This window comes from Tympanuchus pallidicinctus, unplaced genomic scaffold (assembly GCF_026119805.1).
Source record: "Tympanuchus pallidicinctus isolate F22 unplaced genomic scaffold, pur_lepc_1.0 scaffold32, whole genome shotgun sequence".
Taxonomy (NCBI): Eukaryota; Metazoa; Chordata; class Aves; order Galliformes; family Phasianidae; genus Tympanuchus; species Tympanuchus pallidicinctus.
The window spans coordinates 3,045,677-3,069,108 of NW_026294750.1; the positions used below are offsets into that span (position 1 = coordinate 3,045,677).

The following is a 23,432-nucleotide window of genomic DNA, read 5'->3' on the forward strand; positions in this document are numbered from 1 at the left end:
TCCATGGAGATTGGGCGTGGGGCAGCGCGGGGGGCAGCGCGGCGGCGGCGGCGGCTCAGCATCAGCGCGGCGCCTCCCGACAGCGGCGCAGCCCGGGGGCCGTCCTGGCACAGCGCATGGCTGGGGGGCGGTGAAAAAAAAGAGGGGGGGGTGAGGGGGGCTTGGAGGGCGGCGATTCCGATCCGTCCGGCGGCGCGGCTCCGTCGCTGTGTGCCTGCAGAGCGGGAGCGGAGCTTTAGGGCGGGCAGGTGAGGGGCGGGGAGGGGCGGCACCCCGCGGATGGCAGCCGGGCACGGCGCGGTTCGGCTCCGGTTGGGTTTCTTTCTCGCCCCTTTTTTTTTTTTTTTTTTTTTTTCTTTTTTTCTTTTTTTTTTTTTTACCCTAACCCCGCGGGAGGAAGGAGAGAATAAACACAGCGGATCCGCATCCCGCCCCGCAGAACAATGAGGGCGGCGGGGAAGGAAACGGCGGCGGATCCCCGGGGGGAACACACATACACACACACACACACACACACACAGAACACGCAGCGGGGCTCCCATGCCCCACGCCCCGCCTCGGGGGCCGCCACCAAAGGGGAAAATCTAAAAGGGAAGGGGCTGAGGGGGGGCCCGGCGGCTGTTCCCCGCTGTATGGGTGCCCCGCGGCCGGGCGGGACGGTTACCTGGGCACTGCGGAGCCGCCTCCCGCAGCCCGGCGTCCTCCGGCCGCTGCCGCCCGCCCGCCACCCGCTCACCCACGGCAGCCCGCAGCCGAGCCCGCCCCCACCACGCTGTGCGGCCAATAGACGGAGAGAGATGGGGGGAGATAAGCGGGAGTGACAGCCAATCGGGAGAGCCCACCGTTTGGCTCTCGTGGCTCCGCCCCCCCGCGGACCAGTGGGCGGGGCTAAGCGCAGCGCTGTGGCCTCCGCCCCGAGGACTGCGGAGCGGCGGGGCACGGTATGCAAAGAGTTTCCCGGGCGAACCAATGGGAGCGAAGCGGGGCGTGCACCTCCGCCAATGTCCGGGCGGTAGGGGTGGTGCCACCCAACTCCTCCAACGGCGTGCAAGAAAGAAAGCACCACCCCCGTATTCTTCACCAATCAGAATATGGGGGCGTGGCCCGCTACGACCAATAGGTGACCGAGGTTGGGAATTCAAACTGACAGGAAGAAGCGTGGCCGTTGGCGGCTCGGAGCGGAGCGGTGGCCGCTCGCGATGTCGGGCGATGGCTGCGCATTCGCGGACCGGAGCGTGACCGTGCTGTGCTGCCGCTTCTGCCAGCAGGTGCTGAGCTCGCGAGGGATGAAAGCCGTGCTGCTGGCCGACACCGACATCGACCTTTACTCCACCGACATCCCGCCTTCGGGGTAAGAGCCGCCTCAGGAGCGCCGGGCCGGGCCTCGAACCGGACACAGAGCAGGGAGCTCCTCCAGAACACAAACTGCGCCCTGAGAACCTGCAAACCAACCTCAGATACAACCGACCTGCTCTGCCCAATGCCCGGAACAGCCGGGCTCTGAGCAGGCTGTGCTGCTTTTCCATCATAGCATTTGAAGGCTGAGGAAATAAGATCGAAGAGCGAGGCGCTGATAAGAAAGTAGGGGTTCAAAAGGAGAGAAGGGATCCAAGGCCTGCTTTGGCAAGGCTTTAAGCTGCTGCGCTGTGGGAGAAATTTCTGGGCTCTCCAGAAGGGATCCTTAATGGGACACATCGTGTGGGTCTTCTTGTTTCCTTGGGAGCATCACCCCGGTGTGACAGGGGAATGGCTTTAAATTGAGACGAAGGAGGTTTAGGTTGGATATTAGGAGGAAGTTTTTCGCACACAGGGTGGTGAGGCACTGAACAGGTTGCCCAAGGAGGCTGTGGATGCCCCATCCCTGCAGGCATTCAAAGCCAGGCTGGATGTGGCTCTGGGCAGCCTGGGCTGCTGGTTGGCGACCTGCACACAGCATGGGGTTGGAACCAGATGAGCATTGTGCCCCTTTGCAACCCAGGCCATTCTGTGATTGGACACGGTTTCCTCTTTGAAGAGCTTTAAATGAATGAGGCAGCACACAAGAGTGACACTTTTGTGTCTTTGTAGTGATTTCACATCAATGTATTATTGAATCCTTCCTGCTGGAAGCAGAGCCATAGCTAAACTTTTCCATTCTTCCCACCCAGCACCATTGACTTCATCGGCAGCTGCTATTTCACTGAGATCTGCAAGTGCAAACTGAAGAACATCGCGTGTTTGAAGTGGTAAGGATGCCGTTCAGTGGCAGCAGCACCCACCCACCCACCATGCATGCAGCGCTGCTCGGCCTTCTCACTGCAGACTGCTGCAGTTCCTTCAGCTTTCAGTTTTGGAACAGATTGCATGCTCCATTTCAGATTTAATGCTGCCTGATAGAAACTCAGCCCACTGTTTCTGGGCTTGGCTGCCAGTCTATTTCTGTGCAAGTCCCAAGTGGAAATGTGACAACCTTGTCAGTAGTCTGAGTGTATGGGAAGGCTTGCTTGCCACCTGCTTGATTAAATGTCTGCTTCAACACTGAGATAATTGTGTGAATAAGGCCGCAGTAAGAAGTAGTTATTCATTCTAATTAATAGAACATCCTCTTGGCAGATCTAGTTGTTGCTAGCAGATGGAAGATGCTGTCACTAAAGTTCTTGGAGTTCTTTTATCCTCTTTACTAATGCATGATATTTAAGATTAAAAACAACCCCAACACATTCCTTGCAGAGTTGAGAGAATCCTCTCTGCTTCAGAGCTGTGACTTTTACCTTGTTCTGATTTAAAGGGTAGGAGTGAGTTATGGTAAAATTTGGTCTTCTTATGACAGAAATATCTCACTGGAGTACATGACTGAGAAAGTAGAAAACCTATCATTAAGTTCCAACCAGATAAGGCATCTATGTTCTCAGTCTCAGTACTCCTCCTACTCCTGATACTCTCTCATACACTGTGTTTCCCTTCAGAGGGACTGTATGCACACGGTGGATTTGATTCCAATGGAATCACTGGCCTGCAGAAAAAAAAACCAAACAAACAATATGCTACAATTAGTGATCCAGTACCATTGGTATGCAAACTGCTCCAGATTACTGCTCTGGATTACACAATTTATGTTACTAAATGGTTCTCTGTGCCAAAGATCTAAAACCTTGATATTCCGTAACTTCTGACAGATGTTCTCTAAATATTTTTGATGCTTGCTTAATTGCATTCCCTTAACTTTATCACAAGAGAAGCATCGCATAGCTGTCTTGTACCCTGGCTATAGAACCTTAATTTGAGTCAGATCAATTAAAAAAATTACCTTTCCATTGGACATTTGCGTTGCTCACTATTTCACTTGTCTTTCCAGTGGTAACACCGTTGGTTATCATGTGATTTCTCCCTGCAAACCTTGCCTGCTGTCCTGTAATAATGGTCACTTCTGGATGTTCTATAGCCAAGCAGTCTTTGGCATCAACAGACTGGACTCTTCTGGTAAGGAACATGTTTCCTTCTCTTCCCTGAAATCCTGAATTCCCAATCCACTTTCTAACGAGACACCTCAGTGTAGTTACAGCATATGGAGAACATGTAACATATGGAGGTATGCAGCAAGTGTTACAGTACTGCTAATCTAGCAAGCTACTATGGAGGAGGTAGTGGTAGTTATTGGGCAAGTTAGTATTTCTAGCAGAGATTAGCTTCATCAGAAAACTTCACCTACTGCTCTCGAGGACAGAAGTCAGGATTTTCTGAGGCAATGTTATAACCAGTGGAAGCAACGTGGCCACAACAGCATGTATGGCTTTACTGTGCTATCAGGCAGCTGTCTGGTGGACACTCTTTTTTTGGGTGAGTCATGCTGTCACTCTGACCCTATATAACTGAGTCCCCATTAGCTCAAGCTGGAATTGCAGCTCACTGCTTTATTCAGCTGGATCTTGTTTGGATGCCAAGTGTCTGGCATAATTTGCCTCGAGTCCTCAGGGGAGCGTAGCGTTCTGACAAATCATTTCTCTGCCTTGCACACGAGAGAAACTTGTTGTCTAAACCTTTCAGTGTCACCCCGTGCTTCAAATCACCACGTTTAGAAGTAAATCAGCCACGAGGGGACTGTCAAAAACCACGTGAATTAGCTGTACACAAGCCCATCAGGATGCAGGGACTTAATTCTGTGAACGGTGCTGTAAACAACACTTAAGATCGCTTTGGAAGCAAAGGAGGAAATAGTCCTGGTGTATTTAACATGAATGTGATTGACCAGGTTTTGCAGCGATCAGAGTAGTTATTTCCTCTGAAAAGAGACCCTGAGCAACCTGGAAACGAGATCACAATCCAAAAATACCTTTTCTGCTTTCTTCCTCGCCTTGTCTCACCTTCTTTCCGCCAGGTGTGAACGTGTTGCTATGGGGCAACCTGCCAGATTTGGAGGAAAACACAGATGAAGACGCGTGCATCTCTGAGGAGGAGTTTATCAGGTGACAATTCTCTAAGAGACACCACAGCATTTCCCCTCAATTCGCTGCACTGCTGTTTGGTTTGGACTCTTCTTCCCGCTGACCCATCAGAGCTTCAACAACAGAGGAAGCAAGGAAATCTGGAGAGCGACCCTAAAAAAGGAAGTTGTCATCTTTTACTGTAGCCTTCCTTCAACTCTTCCCCCTGCTTGGTGTGTATGCATTATTCTGACCACAGGCATGGCTTGATGAGATCTGCCTCTGCAGTACCTGGACATGCAGACAGCAGGTGCATTTACACTGAGGTCCTGGTCTGTTTTCCTTTTACACTTAAATCTCCTCAATTACCATCTGTTCTTAACAGTATTTTTCTTCTTTTCTAAAGCAGTATTAGCAGAGAGGTCTTTCACTTGCTGGAAATACAGCTTAAAAGCCTTGAAAAAGGTTTGGTTGATGGATAATGGTCTGAAGGAGCTTTGCTGTGCAGCCACAAGGCCACTCAGTGCCCAGAGCTTCTGAGCGTTCAAGAGCAGCTGAACAAATGTCTTCAAGTGCTGTAGCTTTGGCTCTATGATCTGTCTCTCTTCCTTTTAGCAGCTTGTTCTCTAGACATCTGAGGCATGTAAGAAAGCTCCTGAACAAGGACTGGGGAGCTGTCTTACTGAATTTGCCTGTCTTCATCTTTCAGTGCTTTTAGGCTCGTGTTTCTGCAGGAATTCAGTTCAGAATTTTCAGTTTCTTTCCCCCATACACATACCAAGTAAACCTAAACACTGAAATTTGCTGTTGTCTAATGTAACTTTGGGACTACAGCAGAACTTTGGTTAAGGTTAACATTGAAATCCATCCAACTCTGTGCTGTTTTTTCTTTGTTTTGTGTTAGGCATTTCTCTAAAACAGAATTTAGTGAAGTTAAATCTTCAAGCTTTACATCCTGAAGTGTACAGACACGTTCATTCCCCTAAGAAATAATGGATTTAAAGTTCATTATGTGAGTCGTTAGCCATAGTATTTTATTTATTAACTAACCACTGTCCCCTTCAGCTAATTACCTGAAGGATTATCTTTGGAAAATTCCAGTTGCAGTCATGTAAGAGACCTGGTTACATCTTTAAACTCTGATTGATGCTGAATAAATCATTCCAAAACCTCTCACGATGCTTTGAAGAGGTGCAATGAAGGCAGATCTGACTTGTCTCATGTCTTTACTGCATTAGATGTATTCCTTAATTAATTAATGGAATTAATTCTGCGCTGTGTAAATGGGTATTGATGTGTATATATTTGTGTGCCTATGTATATCTGTATGCCTCATGTGGATTTCCTGTGTTTGCTCATGGAATAAATTGCTTGGATCCTGTATTCCACGGGCTGCAACGATGCGCAGCAGCATCAATTGGGTGATGAAAACAACAGTTCAAAATAACAAATAGTTCAAAAAAGACCCCGTAATGTAATTCTGCTTTGTTGTGAGCTCCCCATCTGCCACTTTCAGCCTTCCCAAAAACTCATCTGCACAATCAGGAATCAGTTCTGTGTCGGTGGCAGAGGTGACTGCAGAGCTGTTCTCCCTCTTTCCCCATAGAGCAGCAGAGGACTTCACAGCAAGCCACTGATTCTGCTTTTGCTCTCTTATCTGCTCATGCACACAGAACTGGAAGTTCTACTATGAACTGCTATAATTACCCAGGCCTGTTGGAGCTAGTTCATCTCAACCAGGCATCAGCTCGAAATGAAACATGAGCCAACTCTTCAGTAAGTTCTATCTTTATCCTTAAAAAGAAATAATAAATTGTATGTAGTATATGAGAAGTAAACAAACATCATCTATTGCTCCAGCTGTCAGGAATGCTACCAAACTGACTGGCCCTATCTCGAGCTGCTTTCTCTCTGAAATTAAAATAGACCTGACTAAGCAGTTTGTGGTAAGGCTGGTACTGCCTCTTTCTGGGGCCCTGATGTTTTGGGTTAAGGTTCCAAGACTTGCTTGGAGTTCCCTTCCAGGTTGACAGATCCATCTAACATAAAGCAGCTGATGCACAGTTAGATCAGTGCTTCTAGAAACCCTCTGACATGCTTTAACTTCCCAGGGCTTTGCTGAAATTCAGTAACTAACATCTCCTGTTAGTTTCACCACTTGTTTTTTGGATTCCTCTGTGCTCTCTAACATAAAGATTCATACACTGTAGCACAGCCCTGCAATCTCATGAATCCCTTGGAAGGTGAGGCTGGGCAAGGACGTGGCACGCTCACAATGAACATGACAGATAACTTCCAGAATGAATGGAGCAGGAACAGCAGGGATCAGTCAGTCAGATGCACACAAGATGTGTGGCTGTTGTCTGTGCTGAGGATTTTACAGTGCAAGTTCAAATGACCTGTACTGAGCAGCCAATGCAGTCCTAAAGCAGAGCACCAAGCTGGAAAACAAGAACAGCATCCTAAGGCCTTTTTCTCCCCATTAACATTAGTGTCTCTAATCAGATCTGATTTTATTCAGTAGAGATTAAACAGGCAATTTTAGACTTTAGCCAGTGCTACCAGCCTTACACAGCCTCCTGCCACTCACCACTTAGCTGAAATCAATGCCCACAGCCTGACCTCTGCCACAGGCCACTCATCTGTCACATGCCAGAGTCCCCCCAGCAGCTCCCTGAGGCTGTGTAACACTGCCTTGTAGGCTCAGGGTAGCAGACTTGTTTGGATGAAAACACTGGAAAGCAGAATTCCCAAAGCCACCGAGGAGAAGCAGCTTCAGTGTGGATCACAGGGCTCTGTTTAATCACTCTGCCATCCGTGGTCAAGCCTTTCCTGCAATTTGCAGTTTGCTGTTCTAGCTGGAGGGGCAGGAGACTGTCATAGCAAGACAGTGATAAACTGATCGATTCCTCTTCCTATTAAGCGAAGATTGCTAGATGAAGAAGCACATTTAAATATTCTTCATTATTCCAGTACAGATTAATGCCTCATAATCTCACATTTATGTAACACCATTCACCCCAAAGCTCTTTCCAATGACAAAGAGTAAAGAGTTCCTTTAGCACTGAACTGCGGCCAACTCCAAGATGCAAAGCAGCTGCCAAGGAGACGACAGCATGCTGCAAAGAGTAAAGCATCATCCTGTAATGAAATTCAGTACGTGATCTCTATCAGCACAAACCAATATGTTGATTATTGAGGGAGGTTCCACATGAGAGGCACTCACTCTGTAGCCTGGAATGCAGTTCTTCCGCTTCAAACCAGACGAAGATGGGTCACCTCTCCTGGGGCTGAGACCTGGATCCACAGGGTTTGATAGGAGGCAGGAATGGCTGAGCCACCTCTGCTCTTCTCTCTGCCATCCAAGAGCTAGCATGATTTTTTTAAGTCAGGTAAAATGGTCACTCATTATAAATCATCTGATTACTTTGTCTTGAGAGTATCGTCACAGTTTATTACGTCTGTGTGGTTTCTGAAAGCATACCCCAAGGAACAGCACACATCCCAAGTAAACAGCCTTTGTATACTATTATTTGGATTAAGGGAGTGTCTGCAGGCTCGTGGAGTACAACTGCTATGGGTGCTTATTGTGCAAGAATCTGCACAAGCACAGCAACTCGTAGGCTCCAAGAACTTACACTGTAAACAGGACAGCCAAGGGATGGTAAGGGAACAGCACAAGTGGCTCCAGCAGAGCTAAAGGCAGAACTGGAGGAGTCTCCAAGCTCTGATGCTGCAGCAGAGAGCTGAGCTGGGCCTCTCCTGCAGCTGTGGATCACTTCTTCCTATTCCAAGCTGCATCTGCAAGTCTATGAACAGATTCAGCTCTCCCAGTCATCCCATACTTCAAGCAAGAAGCTCTCTCTATGCCAGCATTCCCACAGTTCTGCTGCACTATTAGGTTTTCCTCTTGCTCTATCACACAAAGCAAACCTTCCCTTTAGCCAAACAGGCATCAAAAGCCTGCATGGAAAACAGGTTCTTCCAAACCTGCACAGCTTCAGAATACACAGAACTAAGAGACGTGCTCTCCAAGTTATGCACCATGCAATGACAAAAGAGAAAACCAGGATGCCTCCAGCATCTCCTGTGAAATCACCTCCAAGCTGCTGATGCACCACCCAAAATTCCCTCTCATTGGGAAATATCAACTATGCTATGCTTTCAAAAACCACCAGCATTTTCCAGGCATTTAGCAGCCAGAGGGACGCTTCAGCTGCTTTGCTGTCTGCAGAGCCTCGTCATCGTGCACGTGTGACACAGGCTTAACAAAGTGAGCCTGCACCCTATTGATTTCTCATTAGAAAGCAAGGCTCACATTTTGGACAGCGTTGAGTGGGGAAAAAACAACGACAAGGAACAAAGCTGGTCAGATGTCAGGCAAACACAATCCCCAGTGCTTCGGTCCTGGTGTCATCGGAATGCTGACAGTTTGATGCATCCAGGTAATGGCACACGAGGGAACTTTGCACCACAGCACTCTCATGCACTCCCACCTGCACATCAAAGCATGCAGAGATTGGTGCGAGCAGATATTTCTGCTAGATGAGGAGGCAATGCCAGAAATACAGGCGTGACATCAAACCAAAAAGGGAAAAATAGGTCTTGTGTCCTTTGGGCACAGCTGATTTCATACAAAAGGCCAAACTAAAGAGAAAATCCATTTCAGAGCCATTCCTCTGGCCGATTCACTCACTCTCTGTGGCTCATCACTGTGCAAGTGGATACAGAGAAAGAAATAGGTTTTAGGGCACCAGAATACCAAAACTGCAATAGGTTCCCAACAGCGTGGTGAAGGAAGTCAACCCAATCTCACAAAACACGAGAACAGTTTGCTTAAAGGCAGATGGAATGGCACAGGGTCACATCTGAGGGACTGTTGTGAAAGCTAACAGAGCGCCCAGAGCATCGGCTCAGATATTAATAAATGCCAAAAATATTTGGGGAAAAAAATGAAGCAATCCTCTCTTGTGCAAAGGTTCAGCACACGACTTTCCATAACGTCACTCTGCTCTTGTAGATTTTGGTTGGAACACAGACTGGAAGTGAATTCTACCAAAAAATCCACATGATTTTATAGCTCAGAAGTGAAAATTCACAGCCATCCACGTTTTCCCCTCACCTGGAACCAGAAGGCAACATCCACAAGGTGTCAGGAATTACATACTGAGCAAAACGTGCCCATTTTTTAATTCCAGACATTTTCTGCCTAATCAAAAAATCAACCATTACTTGAAGCATCCGGTTCTGACCGCTGTAAGAAGCCTTTAATCCTCTATTCCTATCCTGAATTAGATGCCCACGTGGCTTTGCTGTGAACACACCAGTGCTGACACCAGAATTGGAGTGGCTTCCCCCCTTTGTGCCATCCCAGTGGTGATGCTCATGGAGCAGCATTTGCTGTAAGCCAACCACAAAAATCACAGGGCTCAATGAAAGCATCAGGCACGTTGATAACAACCCACCACTCATCCTGCATCACTTCAGCCCTTCCAGCTCCTGCCAGGGGGGTTGAGGGGGGGGGGTGCAAACCTGGCCACAGCTGATTTGGGGGTTAATTAATTGCAGTGCACTTTGCCAGACCTGACAGATGCAGCATCGCTTCCCCTCTCACTGCTGTATTTAGCTCCACTGCATCTCTTCCTGTGCTCTGTAGGCTACAAGAAGAGCTGGGTGAACCCAAACCTGCTGTTTTCCAGCACCCCAAGGAAAGCACTGCAGTTATCCCCATGCTCTGGCCCTAATAAGTTTGATTTCACAGCCTCTGCTCTCCCAAGCCTTGGGGAGATCAAAGACAGCTCTGCTTGGCTGTGTGCGTGCACATACATGCATGGAGAATCCACGTTAATTACGGCCTGAAAATCTCTCTGCTAGAAATGAATTCTTTCCCTCTTTGTCATTTCCTTCACCTCTCCCTCACAAATTCTCACACTGTCCTCATCTGCTCCTTGAAACCAAACTCGGATTGCAAACAGCCTGGGGACAAAGAGGCAGCAACCAACCTCATGGCTGGGAGACGGGCGCTGGGAAGAGCAGAAGCTCAACACCAACACAGGCTGTAGCTCAGACCCAGTGATGTGTTTCTAAAGCTTTACGTTCCCCATTCCCTGAGGTTTTAGATTTTATTTGGTTGCTTTTTCAGAGTCGCTGGTGATGAGGCAATCAGAGCAATGAGAAATGAAAATCAGGAAACTCATCTTCCGTTTGCTGACTCAGCCGCAAGGAGGGAGCAGAGCTGGGAACTCACAGAGGATGCCGTAAGATGGCCGTTCTCTGCTTGGATCCTGGGTCACAGCTCTGCTCAGTACAGGCGAGGGGAAGCATCCCTCCATCCAACACAGCAGAGCAAGGAAGCACATGGGATCCACGGATGGATACAGAACCCCTGTCCCTCCAGCCCAGATGTGACCATTTGCCTTGGCCAGCTCAGGAGGCAGCAGCTTTTATTCTTGCAGGTGGACTCACAAATGCCCCCTGTGCTCGTTCCATGGTGAGCAGAGGCTGCCAGCTCTGGATGTTGGCACAAACCACCACCAGCCCACTATACTCAATGCCCATCCATTATATTCAATGGATCCACGTTCAGAGCGATAACAGAAAATCCATGTGGAACTTCAGCCAAATCTAAAGACAGAGAGGTTCCTCCGCACAGAGCTGAGCATTTAATTCTCTGATAACAGAGTGAAATAAAGATAGCAGGGAAAAAACAAGAGCTCACTATCAATAGAAACAGAGGAAGGGACGCTGATATTTTAAGGCAGCCACCTTTGGGTTATAAGCTGCTTATCTCAGACTGCTACATATGTGGTCTCCTTGGGAACAGAGGCAGACAATAAATCAGATGTGCCAACAACATTTATCAGAAGCTCCAACTCGCCAAAAACATCAGCTCTCCTAAGAATGCCAAATGGGTTTTGCAAGACGTGGGGCTAAGCCTGGAGTCACTCCCGAGGCATGCAGCAGGGGTAAGAAATGCTGCTATTAAGCTCAAAAGAAACGTTCCTTACTTTCTTATTCCTCATTGCCATGCCCTCCAGGAGCCCAAGGCCGTATCAGGAGCTTCAAAGGGAGGTGAAAAGACAGAAATCAATCTGCCATTGGGCAGGTGTGGTTAATGCAGACATCAGGGCAGCGTCTGTACCATGACCAGTCAGCCCCAGAAATATCCCTCCTCATATGTGTCACATCTTGAAGCATGCAAGACATAATCGCCTTATTCTGAACAGGAAAAGAACTGTACAGATAGAAGCGAGGTAGGAATAAAAGCAGCTCGAGTGAGGTTGGAGCATCAGCATTCTTTGCTGTAACTCTGCTGTCAGACACACGAGAAAGATGCAGACATTTCACATGTGCAAAAACAAAACAGTCACAACCAGATCAGCCTTCAAATAACGGCGAACATTTCCCAACCAGCTCCAGAATTCTTAACTGCTTATGTGGAACCAAAAGAATGTCATGGCAGGCGTTTTGGGGCAAAGACCTCAGTCTCATTCCTAAAGGACTTGGCCAGGAATTAACAAGTGCAAAAGTAACGGCAGCAGCTCTGCGGCGAGCCTCCCTCATCCAGAACTGCTGATCTTTGGTGGCACAGACATACTTTGCTGGGCATGTCATGCATTGACTGACCCGCAGAGTCTGGGAGCAGCTGAACGTCAGGGAGCTGAGCGAGCACAGTGCCAGCATCTGCCCTGATCCAGCCTTGCATGCAGCCCCAGGAGAGGAAGAAGCAGCCTCCCTTTCCTCGAGTATCACGAAGCGACTCGAGCAATGTACAGCTTCTGAAATAAGATCTTAGACGTGGTCTGGCCACATGCTGGTAACTGCCAGCATCAGACTTGGCACTGCCTCCTTGGCTACCAGAGCCACATTTTGGCAACTACAGTCCTCACACCAAAGCCAGGAGATGGGAACGAATGGCACAGCAGTGTGAAGCGCAATACCAACAGGCCCTGAACTTGTCCCCACCGAGCTGTAATGCTTTCAAGGGAGAAATCTGCAGCTCAGTCCCCCTCCTCCAGCCCAGCACTTTCAGAGACTGCAAAAACGATTTCCAGCATCTGACATCCAAACTCAGCCACGTCAGCAAGAGAGCAGCAGACCGAGGGGTAATTCCTCTGTCACTTGTGGTGGAAACCAGAGATACCTCCGGGGCAGCACCAGAGCTGGAAAGGCTTTTCCCCTCCGGGAAGCGAAGCGATCAGCCCGCTTCAGTCTCATTTCACATCCCTTCCTCTCCCAGCGCGCTGTCACTCGCGGGGCTCCATCGCACCGCAAACGCACAACGCCTCCCCCAGCAGCGCATCGCTGCCGGACCCCCGACCTGCAGCATGACTTCCTTGAAGCTGACAGCACCTCCAGAAAGCTGCACCCCTCCTCCTCCCCCTTTTCGTCTCCCTCACCCCGGGTAGCGGCCGCCCCTCCGCCGGGCGCCGCCCGGAGCCGCGCCGGAGCCGGCACTATGGCGCCACCTAGCGGAGCGCGGAAGCGCAGCGCGGCAGGAAACGCCCCGCGGTTTCGGCACGGAAGGGGTGAAGCTGCTCAGCGTTAGCAAAGCTGAAGAGGTTTTTTTCTCTCACCTTCCTGGCGGCCAAGGTAGATTCCAAGCACTGCCGGCTCGCTGCAATGCAGAACGCTCGGAGCCGTGCGTGCTCTCAGCGATGCGCCTCTTCCAAAACTTGCCCAACATCTCCGGGCAGCCCCTTTTCCACTAGAGGACAGTGCCTCACCGGAAAGGACAGCTGTGCCCTCGGTGATGCTCCAGCCCCTCAGTCCGCTATTCAGAGTTCTCTCTTTGAGACCGATCTGATAAGCAGAATGGCAAGAAACGAACGGCCTGTAGCAAGGACCAGAAGGAAAAGGAAGGCTGCAGGGTGCTGTCCTGCACAGAGCCGTTTAATGGCCACATAGGAAAGGTTTCCTAATCGATCTGTCATTACTGCCTAAACCTGGATCATCCCTGGGGAATGCGTTGGCTGGATCTTGGCTTCCCATTGGCAAACCTCTGGGAATGAGGAGAAGGTGATCAATTAAATAACCTCCTTGCCTATTGTTCAAGATGATCAAAATGAAAGAACGTGGCTATGCAGAGCCCACCCAGAGAGAAGGCCTTTAGCAGAGGGAGCAGAGGACTGGGGAACATCCAAGAAATGATACCCAACCAGCAGGGTTGTTCAGCTGCTTCAATTTGATCTCCTCCATTAACACAGTCTGCCTGAAGCAAAGCAGAGCCCAACAAATGAGGTGAAGAACGAACGAAGCTCTCAGAGCAGCAGAGCCAGACCCTGCACGTGAATACCTTTAAACCCAGTGCTGTCACTGGGTTTCTCTCTCTGGTGACAAAATCTCCTCGTCTTCAAGCTGAGGTCTGAGACAAAACAACAATAAAATTCTATGTTTCATCTAACGTGGCCTCCCAGCAGCACACACTTTGTTGGAGCCTATTAACCAGCTCCCAGCTTGCTCCCTGCATAATCAGTTTGTACTTCAAAGCCTCCTCTAGCAGACGGAGCTAAACGATGGTGTTATATCCACTCATGTATAAAATTAATTAGTTGTGGGGCAGGACAGTGGATATTGGCTGTCAGAAGTCGGGATATTAGCTGAATGGGGCTGCCCAGGGCTCTGGGGACCTTTGTAACTTCCCAAGCAATGCTTCGTTCCCCTGCATCCCAAATGGGGTTTTTCAAGCAGGGCAGATTCAACAGTGCTGATGGCAGCACAGCATCCATCCTGAGCGCAGCAGAGTCAGCCCTGAGCTGTTCTGCACAAATCACCCAAGAGAGAAAGCAGCATCTGGCCGAGCGCCCGCCCAGGCAGCAGGAATGGGTCACATCAGGGACAGGCACCTTTCCTCAGCATCTCCAATTTCCTCCCAGTAATCCTTTCCCAATTAGTTTTTCAGGGAGGTAGAAATTCATTTAATTATTTTCCAGCCTCACCATCAAATCAAGCTGCCCGAGAGACCGCAGGCTGTGAGGGTTCCAACCTCAGCTCAGCACAAAGGGGTGAGCAGTGATTTTCGCATCTCGCCTGCATCCAGCACTTAGCTGTAAATCCTCCCCCTCACCGAGGCTGTGCTTGCTGTCACCTCCATGTGACAGGTGAGGCACATTGCTAAGCCTTGGTGTGGAACCCAAAGCACCCAATGGTTACGAATGACACGCAGGGAACCAGCAGTGCTGTGGGTTGCAGACCTGCATGGTTCAACCTCAAACTCCCACAGCACTGCATCTCTGCTCCACGGCAAGGCTGAGGATGCTTGGATTTCTTCCTTTGCTCTTCTCTTATGGACGTGGTTCTGTGGCAGGTGGGTTGTTGGGCTGGGTGATGTTAGAGGTCTTTTCCAACCATAATGATCTCAAGGCTATCAATGAGATGTGAGCAAATGGAGAGTTTTGAGAGGCCCAGGTCCACAGCCAGAGCGCACCTTGGTTCTGTCCTGTATAACCTCAAACCACCAATGCATGAGAAACAAACATCCATCCCTCCCACCCCAGCACATCACTCAACTCCCCGCTCTCAGCACTGGAGATGGGGCAGAACAGATGGAAATCTGTCTCTGCTACAATATCCGTATTGCCATACTCATACAGAAGCCTTAAGGAAAAAAATCACCCCTCGCAGCCTGACCTGCATGATAATGTGGTTCATTTTCCAGACGACAGCAGCTCAGTGAGACAGCAAGATAACACAGAGCCCCCTGAAAAAATGCATTGATTTCAGGCTGTGGTTTCCCCACCAGCAGGCTCTGAGTGCAGGCTGTGCTTTGCTTGCATGATGAAGTGGCAATCCATTACAGCCAACAACACGGGTCCACAGATCATTTGTATGAGAAGTGATAAAACTCTGCGTTTGGCAGCTCCCAAAATGTCATTATTGTGAAACATGGGGCAACATTTCTCATCTGCAGCAGCCTTAAGTACATCCTCATGGCCTTTCAAAAATCTGTTGAGCAAATGCATATGAAAACAGCTTTTAGGAGATGCTTTGGCAATTAGCACCGTGGGTGCAGGGAAGAGCCAGCGACAAAGTAATCGTCTGTGATGTTAAATGGGGTTCTTAGGGATGCACAAACCAGGCTGCCACAGAGCTTCAGCTGAAGTCATCCCTTCAGTCTGTGCTCTGCCTGAAAAGCAGGAGTTATGCTCCCAGCATGGCTTTCACCTTGGTTTGTCTTTATCAGGCACTGAGAGGCACCACGTCAGGCACTTCATACGTGATCCTTGAGGTCCAACCCAAGCCATTCTATGATTCTATCAATCAGTTTCCAAGGAGGGAGCAGCTCACCCCCAACCCATGCTGCCCTGTGCCCAATTTCACTGTGCAGCCATCACCCAGGGAGCTGCTTTTCTACCACCAACACAACAAACCATCCTATAAATGCTGTTTCCTCCGGGCTGCAAGAAGCTCTTCAGGAACAGACAGACAATTTTCTAACGTTGTAGGCTGAAAAATATCAATTTCTGTCCATTCTTCACAGGATCCAAAAAGGAATCAGAGGTTGAACTCTGGGTAGCGACCCACAATGACCTGAGCATCAGTCAGTACACTGTGTGCAGCCGTGTGCTTTGTCACCTTCCCCTCACACACATCCCACGTCGGAAGGGGATTAAGCAGCATTAACTGCCTGCCCAGGGCTCCAATCTGCTGGAGGACCCAAGAGAAGGGGAGCGGGGTCAGCTTGGCTTCGTCCCAACCAAAGGACAAAGGGAAAGGCTCATCGTGCTGCGCCAGCCCTTGCCAGCTGCTGCCTGCACCCAAACAAGTCGTGGTGTGGGGAAAGCAGCGTTGAGAAAACAGCCTGGTGGGATGAGCCCACAGCAAGGGGTGATAACCCCAAACCCACCCATTGCCAAAGGGTGAAGCTGATTCTCCCCATTCACCACCAGAAAGGCTGCTCCCCTGGGTGATAATCTCTCAGCATCTGCTGTGCTTTTTCTTCATGCCTCCTGCCAGATCCTGCAGGAATAGAAATGCTCAGAGTGCTGCAAGAAACTGTGCATCCCAAAAACTGAGGCCTCCAGCAGGAAGCCAGCAAACAAAGCCATCACCCCAATGCCATAACTCCATCAGCACTGCTCCGTCCTCTGCCCACAGCCATTCCATTAGGAGAAGCAGGCAGCATATTTAGAGAGCAGCTTTCTGCTCCATTTGCAGGAAGCATAGCATGGGGAGAAGGCAGATCATTAGGGCTTCGTTTCCTAGGAGATTTTCACACACTTAGATGGGAGGGGGGAAAGAAAAAAAAATAAGACATGCACACATCGTGCAGGCAGAAGGTAAAAATCCCACTGGCACTTCAGATCTGCTGAGCTAAACCACTGCTCTGGACAGGACACTGATTTTGTCTTCTTCTCCATGTCACATGCACAAAACGACAGCAGGAGAGCAAAGCACGCTGCTCAGATGCTGAACAGCACAACCCACAGGAGTTCTAGCAGCCAAGTCCTTGCTTGCAACCTCTTGGAGGCCCATAGTTGGCCACCCAACAGCATTCAGTAATAATGCCAAAGGCAGAGATAGTGAGGCAGGTGAGGAATACCCAGCATCACCTATTTTAACTGAAGAAAACAACTGACCTCAACACCAGCCACTCAAACAAGAAGTGGCCTCATGGAAGCAGTACATTGCCCCAAACAAATTTCCCCTGTATCTGGGTATAACCTGAGCCTGATTATCAAGCAGGCAAGAACAGCCTTTAATCACGAAGCCTTGAACTTTGCTTTAGTGGGGAGAGCACGGATCACTGCAGCCATCCTTCCTGTTATCCATCATCTCCTAATACACATCCCAAAGCAGCTGCTCCTCTGCTTTCATCACCCTGATTGATGCTTCTCACCTGGGAGGCAACGGGCTCCCAATGACTGCAGTGCTTACATGGGGAGAGAAGGGAAAAGAGCAGAGAGGGAATCTGGGGTCATGGAGAGAGTCTCGGTCATCTTACACTGAATTAAACACATCCTAAAGCCTCTGCTCTCCTTAGTCTGCATCAGAGCTCCCTTCCAGTGCCCACTGCAGTCCTGGATTCACTGCAGGTGCTGCAGCTGCCTGTCCCATGGATGCAGGTTTGCTTGCAGGGTTTCTCATGGAAAGAAACACCTCCCATCCCTACAGGGTGCAGAGTATGAAAATCACACGCACAGATCAGATTCCCACTGTATAGAGCAAAATTTGGGACCTGTCCCACCTGGTTACAGTGGGACTTCAGCATGGAGATGTCCTACAGTGGCATCAGGAGGGGGAAAACAACGCAAATAAATGGAAGAGAGAAACTCATCCCAAACCATCGGCTTCCAGCCAAGAAGTGTAACCTCGTGGGTTTTTTATTATCTATTTAAGGCCGTTCACCCTCTGGGTCTGGTTTTTAAATGCTAATGGTGATAACAGCAGAAGGAGATGAAGGAAACTGAAACACTTTGCAGCTCCCATTGCTCTGAGCCGCCCTGTGAGCACACGGGGAGCAGCAGGAGAAGGCAGGCTGGCAAACAAGCTATTTGCCCTCACAAAGGTGCACAGCTTCTATTTGCCCTCAGGCCCTTGTCTGAACTGAAGTTAACTGCTTCCACACGTGTGTGTCCAATTAAAAGGTGCAGCAGAACGAGCAGGAAGAGCAAACAACAATGGAGTTATCAGCTGCCATAGCCCCAGGGCTGCGTTCATTTCACTGATTGGAAACCCCTTGGTGCCATCCACAACTTCAGGGTCACCCCTCACACTTTAGAAGTTCAGTAGAAAACAAATACGTTCAAGGAAAGGATTCCAGCCCCATGCGATGTGCTTTGGCCCTCCCATCTTTCTGTACTTTCCTATTGCTGCTCTGCAGTTGGGCACCAAACCCAGCCCTGCCCTGACCCCAGAGCACAGCTTTCCATCGCGACCAGTTCAGCATATTTATGGCTGCTCTCCAACATGAAGCGGCATCACGGGTTTTAATTAAAGGGCAAAAAACGCAAAACAACTCTGAAAGAGGAAACGAGGGATTGGAAAAAGGGGCGGCCGATGGGCACATCTGGTTTGTAATTGCTTTCCAATCACAGCAGCTCCTGCCTGCAGGATTGTGCCACAGCTGACATTGCCCAAGTGCACAGAGGTCTGCAGGGCGATGGCAGGAAGGTGCTGAGCTGGGTCTGCCCACGGGAGCACCGGGCTGCGCCCGATCCCAGCCCTGCCCTCCATGGGTGCAATCACTGATGACTACAGCACAGAGACATTCGGTGCCCTGATAAGAGGAGCCACGTGGGCACTCCTCTGAAAGCTCTTCACAAACACTGCGAGCAACCAGAAGCAATGATGTCACGTTTTTGGTTTGCAGCTCCCCAGGCCCGAGAAGAGCACAGACTGCAATCAATGGCACAGCCAAGCTGGGGTTGTAAGAGCACACAAGGCTGTAAGGACTGGGAACCCTCAGCAGGGGAAGGAATACATGGGGCCTAATTTTGGAGGCTATCTGGCTTTGGAGGACCAGCTCTCCTTCCTGCCCCAAGCAGCCTCCCCACAATGATCCCAACCTACTGCAACACCACCCACCCCACAGCATTCACCCAGTGTGACACGAGCAGATCTACCCCTCCTGACCTGAACTACAAAAGGCATTTTAGTCTAAAGACAAAAGACAGCCTGAGCACGCTTTGTGCTGTCAGCAACACGAGATTAAACCCCATCACTTACCGCAAGGAAAATATTTGTCTTGAGAGCCAAGGCAGTGCTTAAACCCAAGCCAACAACCTTCATTCGTTCGTTTTTTTTTCCCTATTAATTAGCTACCCACAAAACGAAAGAACCAGCTACAGAGCCAAGAGGTTGAATTGCTGTTAAACTTCCCTCTCTGTGCCGCAGGGTGCAGGAACACAGAGTACATTTCACGTGCTCTGCTCCGTGTCATATTGATGCTACCAGCTGCCAAAAATTGACTCTGTGACACGGTTCTACCTTGACAAATGCAACATTAAGGACTTACAAATTGAGTTTCACGGTCCGGTATCTCAGCGTCACACCCAGGAGGAACGAGGAAACGCAGAGTGCTGCAGCAGCACCCAGCAGCATGCAGAGCACTGGGGCTCCCCAAGGCCCCCTGCGCTTCCTTCCTTTGCTGGGAAGCAAACCACGCTCACAGGAGCAGCACCAGCAAAGCACAGTTCTACCACCAGCCCACACCAAGGTCTGCTCCTAGGGGCTGATGGTTGGGAAATGGCTCCAGGTGGCTGCAGCTGGGGGTGTTGGTTGAGGGCACAGCTGTGTGCTGCTCAACACTCAGCCCCAGGGCTCCTGCACAGCTCTGTGTGAGCAATTCCTGGGCTGTGGCCATTCTGAACTCACGGCTGCAGCATGGCCAGGACCTCAGGCCAAGCAGGAGGACATGCACTGCAGGTGGATGCCATGCATTGTGCATCCCTGCTCAGCTTGGCCTTCCAGCTGTTGTTCTCAGGGCTGCTGTGCAAACAAGGGGCTGCATTGCACTGCCGTTGCAGAAGGAGCAGCTCTGGTTTGGCTGAAATACAACCTGGAAACAGCAGGAACGTGTTCAGAAAAGTGCAGGAAACCAATGGGAGCGAATGAGTTTATTTTTCAATCCTTCTGCTTGAGGAATTTCCTTTCCATGATAATCTTTCCCTATAGAAAGTGCACATCTATCTTCTGAGGATCGTTTGCCTTCTGTGGATGAGCTCTGCTTTCCCATAAGCACCTTTGCAGGAGGATTCTCCTTGCTGCTCAACACCCAAATCTGGAGCAGCAGCCCCAGTGCGGAGGGAACTGCTCCAAATCAAACTGGTGGCAGTGAGAGTTGAGTGTGGCCTCAAAATGCTGAAGTGCTGCTTCATCTGTGCAGGATCAGCCCTTCCGCCTCTGCCTTCAGCTTTGCTTTGTATTGATTTGTGGGCTGGTTGGGTTTTTTTTTTGCATTGCCCTCTATTAATCTCCCAGCAAAGCAGCTGTCTGATCACAGCCGCAGCAAATTGCATCATTCCCCAAAACACCTCCTGTCACCAACTCACAGAGGCTCTTTCCTATGATAGGTAGTTTGTACCCGTAGGGTCTCTTATGAGGATGAATGTCTTTTAATTAGGCACAAACTGTGCTCATTTACGGTTATTAGAGGTGATCTGCAAATCTTTACTCTGCAAATAATTGCCTTTTATGGGCACCTGAACGGTGATATCACACCCAGTGGGGCAGAGCCGTGCACACGCCGATCAATGTGGGGCAGGGAGCTGCTGGGAAGAAGCCTCTCCCAATGCACTCCTTTTGTTTGCTGCTGCATTTCCCCAAAAAGTAACAACTCCACAAACAGATGCATATCTCTGTTTCTTCTTGGCGTAAATCAACAGCCGGGAGGGGGAAAACCGAAGCTTCAATGTTGCAAAACAAACATGGAACGGCACGTGTGTGTACGTAATATGTGTTGGTGGAGTTTAATAAAGAGGGGCTGCGGGGGGGGGGGGCAGCACAGATCCTCAGAGTCTGGGATCACAGCTCTGATTGCAGCAATACAGCAGCTGGACGCAGCGGGGGGGGGGAGGGATCCCACTATAAATCCCTGCCCGCAGTTCTCACTGCAGGGATTCTGTGTGCTTGGTTTCTTGGTGTCCTGCCTGCTCCTGGAGGGAAAAGGCCAAAGGGATGCAGCCTCTGTTGCCGTCGCTGCACTAAAAGGAAGCAAAGAAGAGGAACTCTCTTTCGATTGAGGGGTAGAGGTGGATTGCAAGATGAGCCGTGCAGGGAGATTTAAGGATTTAGGGGTGCTCAGTGCAGCCCAGATCAAAGGCTGAGTGGGGATTGCTGCACCCCTCCAGGAAACCCACGCCGAGTGGGTGCACAGGGACAGAGGTGGCAACCGGCCACAGTGCTGGGGGACACACAGAGGAGTGGGATGGAGCCAGGCTGGGACTGGAACAGCTCTCACAGCAGTCAGACCACGCACAACACAGAGCTGCAGAGCTTTCAATCCTCATTGGGGACCACCAACCGGACCCTGCTGCAGGGCCGGGATGAACAACTGGCCAGGGCAGAGGTGGGGGTGCTGGCAGCCATCCTGCTGGTGGCCACCGTGGGCAACCTGGCCGTGCTGCTGGCCGTGTGCCGCCCTGGGAGGAAACTGAGCCGCATGCACCAATTTGTGCTGCACCTGGCACTCAGCGACCTGGGCGTCGCGTTCTTCCAGGTGCTTCCTCAGATGCTGTGGGAGGTGACGTATCGCTTTGTAGGGCCGGATCTGCTCTGTAGGTTGGTGAAGTACCTGCAGGTGCTCAGCATGTTCGCCTCCACCTACATGCTGATGGCCATGACCCTGGATCGCTACGTGGCCGTGTGCCACCCGCTGCGCGCCCTGCGCCAGCCCAGCAGCCAGCCCTGCGCCATGGTTGGGGCTGCGTGGCTGCTCAGCTGCGTGCTCAGCACCCCCCAACTCTTCATCTTCTCCCTACGGGAGGTGAAGCCAGGCTCAGGGGTGCTGGATTGTTGGGCTGACTTCGGGTACCCATGGGGCGCCCGTGCCTACATCACCTGGACCACGCTGTGCATCTTCCTCCTGCCCGTCGGCATCCTCACCGCCTGCTACGGCCTCATCTGCCGTGAGATCTGCAAGAACCTCAAAGGCAAAACGCAGAGCTGCGTCCCTGTGGCAGGAGGGTTCCTTGCAGCCTCCCCCAGCGCTCTGTACTGCAGTCAGAAGGGCACAAGGTGCCACTCCGGGCAGCCCTCGCGTGTCAGCAGCGTGCGCACCATCTCCCGCGCCAAGATCCGCACGGTGAAGATGACATTTGTCATCGTGGTGGCCTACGTTGCCTGCTGGGCTCCCTTCTTCAGCATGCAGATGTGGTCGGTGTGGGACGAGGATGCTCCTGATGATGGTGAGTAGTGGTGGGGATGAGGGAGGAGCCCTTTGTGTTTTTAACAAGCAGGAGCTCACTTCTTTTCTTGGAAGTTTTTTTGTTTGTTTGTTTTGGCAAAGCACTGCTTAACTCCCCCATAGCAGAGCCAAATCGTTGCTTTTCTCCATCAAACCCATGAAAACCAATGACTTCTGACCAGCAGCTGTAGGGAGGCATCAAGTTGCTATGCAAACCTTTTGCCATGTGTCTCTCCCCTCATTTGGGAGTTTGTTCCAGGAGCTGCTGTGCTCCCATGTGGCTGCAGGAAGAGTTTTATCTGTGCAGCTTCCCCCCTTCTCCCTCTGGAAGGATCGCTGCTCTTTCACACAGAGCACTGAGTGCCCACTGGGCTTTTGCTGAGCCAGCTGCAGAGCTTGGAGAAGCTGATTTGGGATTTCATTTCATATGTTTTTAATTTCAGTATCTCTCCTGGCCTGCTTGAGGCATTACCCAGCCTGCCAGCCCTCTGGGAGGTGCTCTGGCAGCAGACTGAGGGAAGCAGCAGGTCTGAAAGCTGCCAGCTGCCACCCCAGCAATGGGATGGGAGTAGAACAAGAGGGAATTTTCAGCACTGAAGCCACACAGAACCCCTCAGAAGCCCTGAGCTCTGCACGCTGAGCCCCCTTCACCCTGAGCCCACTCCAGTGGAGGTTTACACCCCCCCCTTTTGCCTCCCCAGACTCCGCCGACGCAGCCTTCACCATCACCATGCTGCTGGCCAGCCTCAGCAGCTGCTGCAACCCCTGCATCTACATGTTCTTCAGCGGGCGCCCGCTGCAGGATGCAGCACGCTGCCTGGCCCTATGGGGCTGCCCCAAATCCGCACCACGCAGGCAGGGCTCGGCCGGCAGCCTGTGCAGCAGGAGGACCACCATCCTCAGCCACGGCCTCAGTGCTGGCATCCCCCTGCAAAGGGGCAGTGGCACCAACCTCAGCCCCCTCGAGGAGGAAGCAGTGACCGATTCAGGCACACTGTAGGCTGCGGTGCTGCTGTGGCATCGTGGACAATGGCAGGCAGGACTGTCTCCCCTCCCGGTAGCATTGCGTTTCACCAGGAGCTGTGTGCTTCACCCAGAATGTATCACCAGCCTTCTTGTCCTCGTGGGTTTTGCTGCTGCATGCGCTGCGTCTGCTGTGTGCATCAGGAGATGGAGGCAGCCCACCA

The 23,432-nt window shown here is 50.8% G+C and overlaps 3 protein-coding genes across 3 annotated transcripts in view; 2 read left to right on the forward strand and 1 right to left on the reverse strand.

The window, feature by feature from the left end:
* Window positions 1–742, reverse strand: part of SRGAP2 (SLIT-ROBO Rho GTPase activating protein 2) — an 84,434-nt gene extending 83,692 nt beyond the window's left edge. Inside the window, exon 1 of the mRNA XM_052698076.1 lies at window positions 665–742. The gene's annotated coding sequence lies outside the window, so the exon portion shown is untranslated. The remainder of the gene's footprint in view (window positions 1–664) is intronic.
* Window positions 743–1,153: 411 nt separating this feature from the next.
* Window positions 1,154–5,865, forward strand: FAM72A (family with sequence similarity 72 member A). Its single transcript, XM_052698427.1, has 4 exons — window positions 1,154–1,351; window positions 2,148–2,225; window positions 3,335–3,459; window positions 4,355–5,865. Exons 1-4 carry the CDS (start codon window positions 1,200–1,202, stop codon window positions 4,444–4,446), a joined length of 447 nt encoding a protein of 148 aa, XP_052554387.1. The 5' UTR covers window positions 1,154–1,199; the 3' UTR covers window positions 4,447–5,865.
* A 15,054-nt stretch (window positions 5,866–20,919) lies between these two features.
* AVPR1B (arginine vasopressin receptor 1B) lies at window positions 20,920–23,256 on the forward strand. Its single transcript, XM_052698340.1, has 2 exons — window positions 20,920–22,246; window positions 22,947–23,256. The coding sequence occupies exons 1-2, from the start codon at window positions 21,268–21,270 to the stop codon at window positions 23,243–23,245; spliced, it is 1,278 nt and encodes a 425-aa protein (XP_052554300.1). The 5' UTR covers window positions 20,920–21,267; the 3' UTR covers window positions 23,246–23,256.
* Window positions 23,257–23,432: the final 176 nt, after the last annotated feature.

Bases quoted from the DNA above. Each gene is read 5' to 3' on its own strand.
- AVPR1B (XM_052698340.1), top strand. From the start codon at position 21,268: ATGGAGCCAGGCTGGGACTGGAACAGCTCTCACAGCAGTCAGACCACG. The intron at 22,247-22,946 runs GTGAGTAGTGGT...TTGCCTCCCCAG, and splicing joins CGAGGATGCTCCTGATGATG to ACTCCGCCGACGCAGCCTTC.
- FAM72A (XM_052698427.1), top strand. From the start codon at position 1,200: ATGTCGGGCGATGGCTGCGCATTCGCGGACCGGAGCGTGACCGTGCTG. The intron at 1,352-2,147 runs GTAAGAGCCGCC...CTTCCCACCCAG, and splicing joins ACCGACATCCCGCCTTCGGG to CACCATTGACTTCATCGGCA. The intron at 3,460-4,354 runs GTAAGGAACATG...TCTTTCCGCCAG, and splicing joins CAACAGACTGGACTCTTCTG to GTGTGAACGTGTTGCTATGG.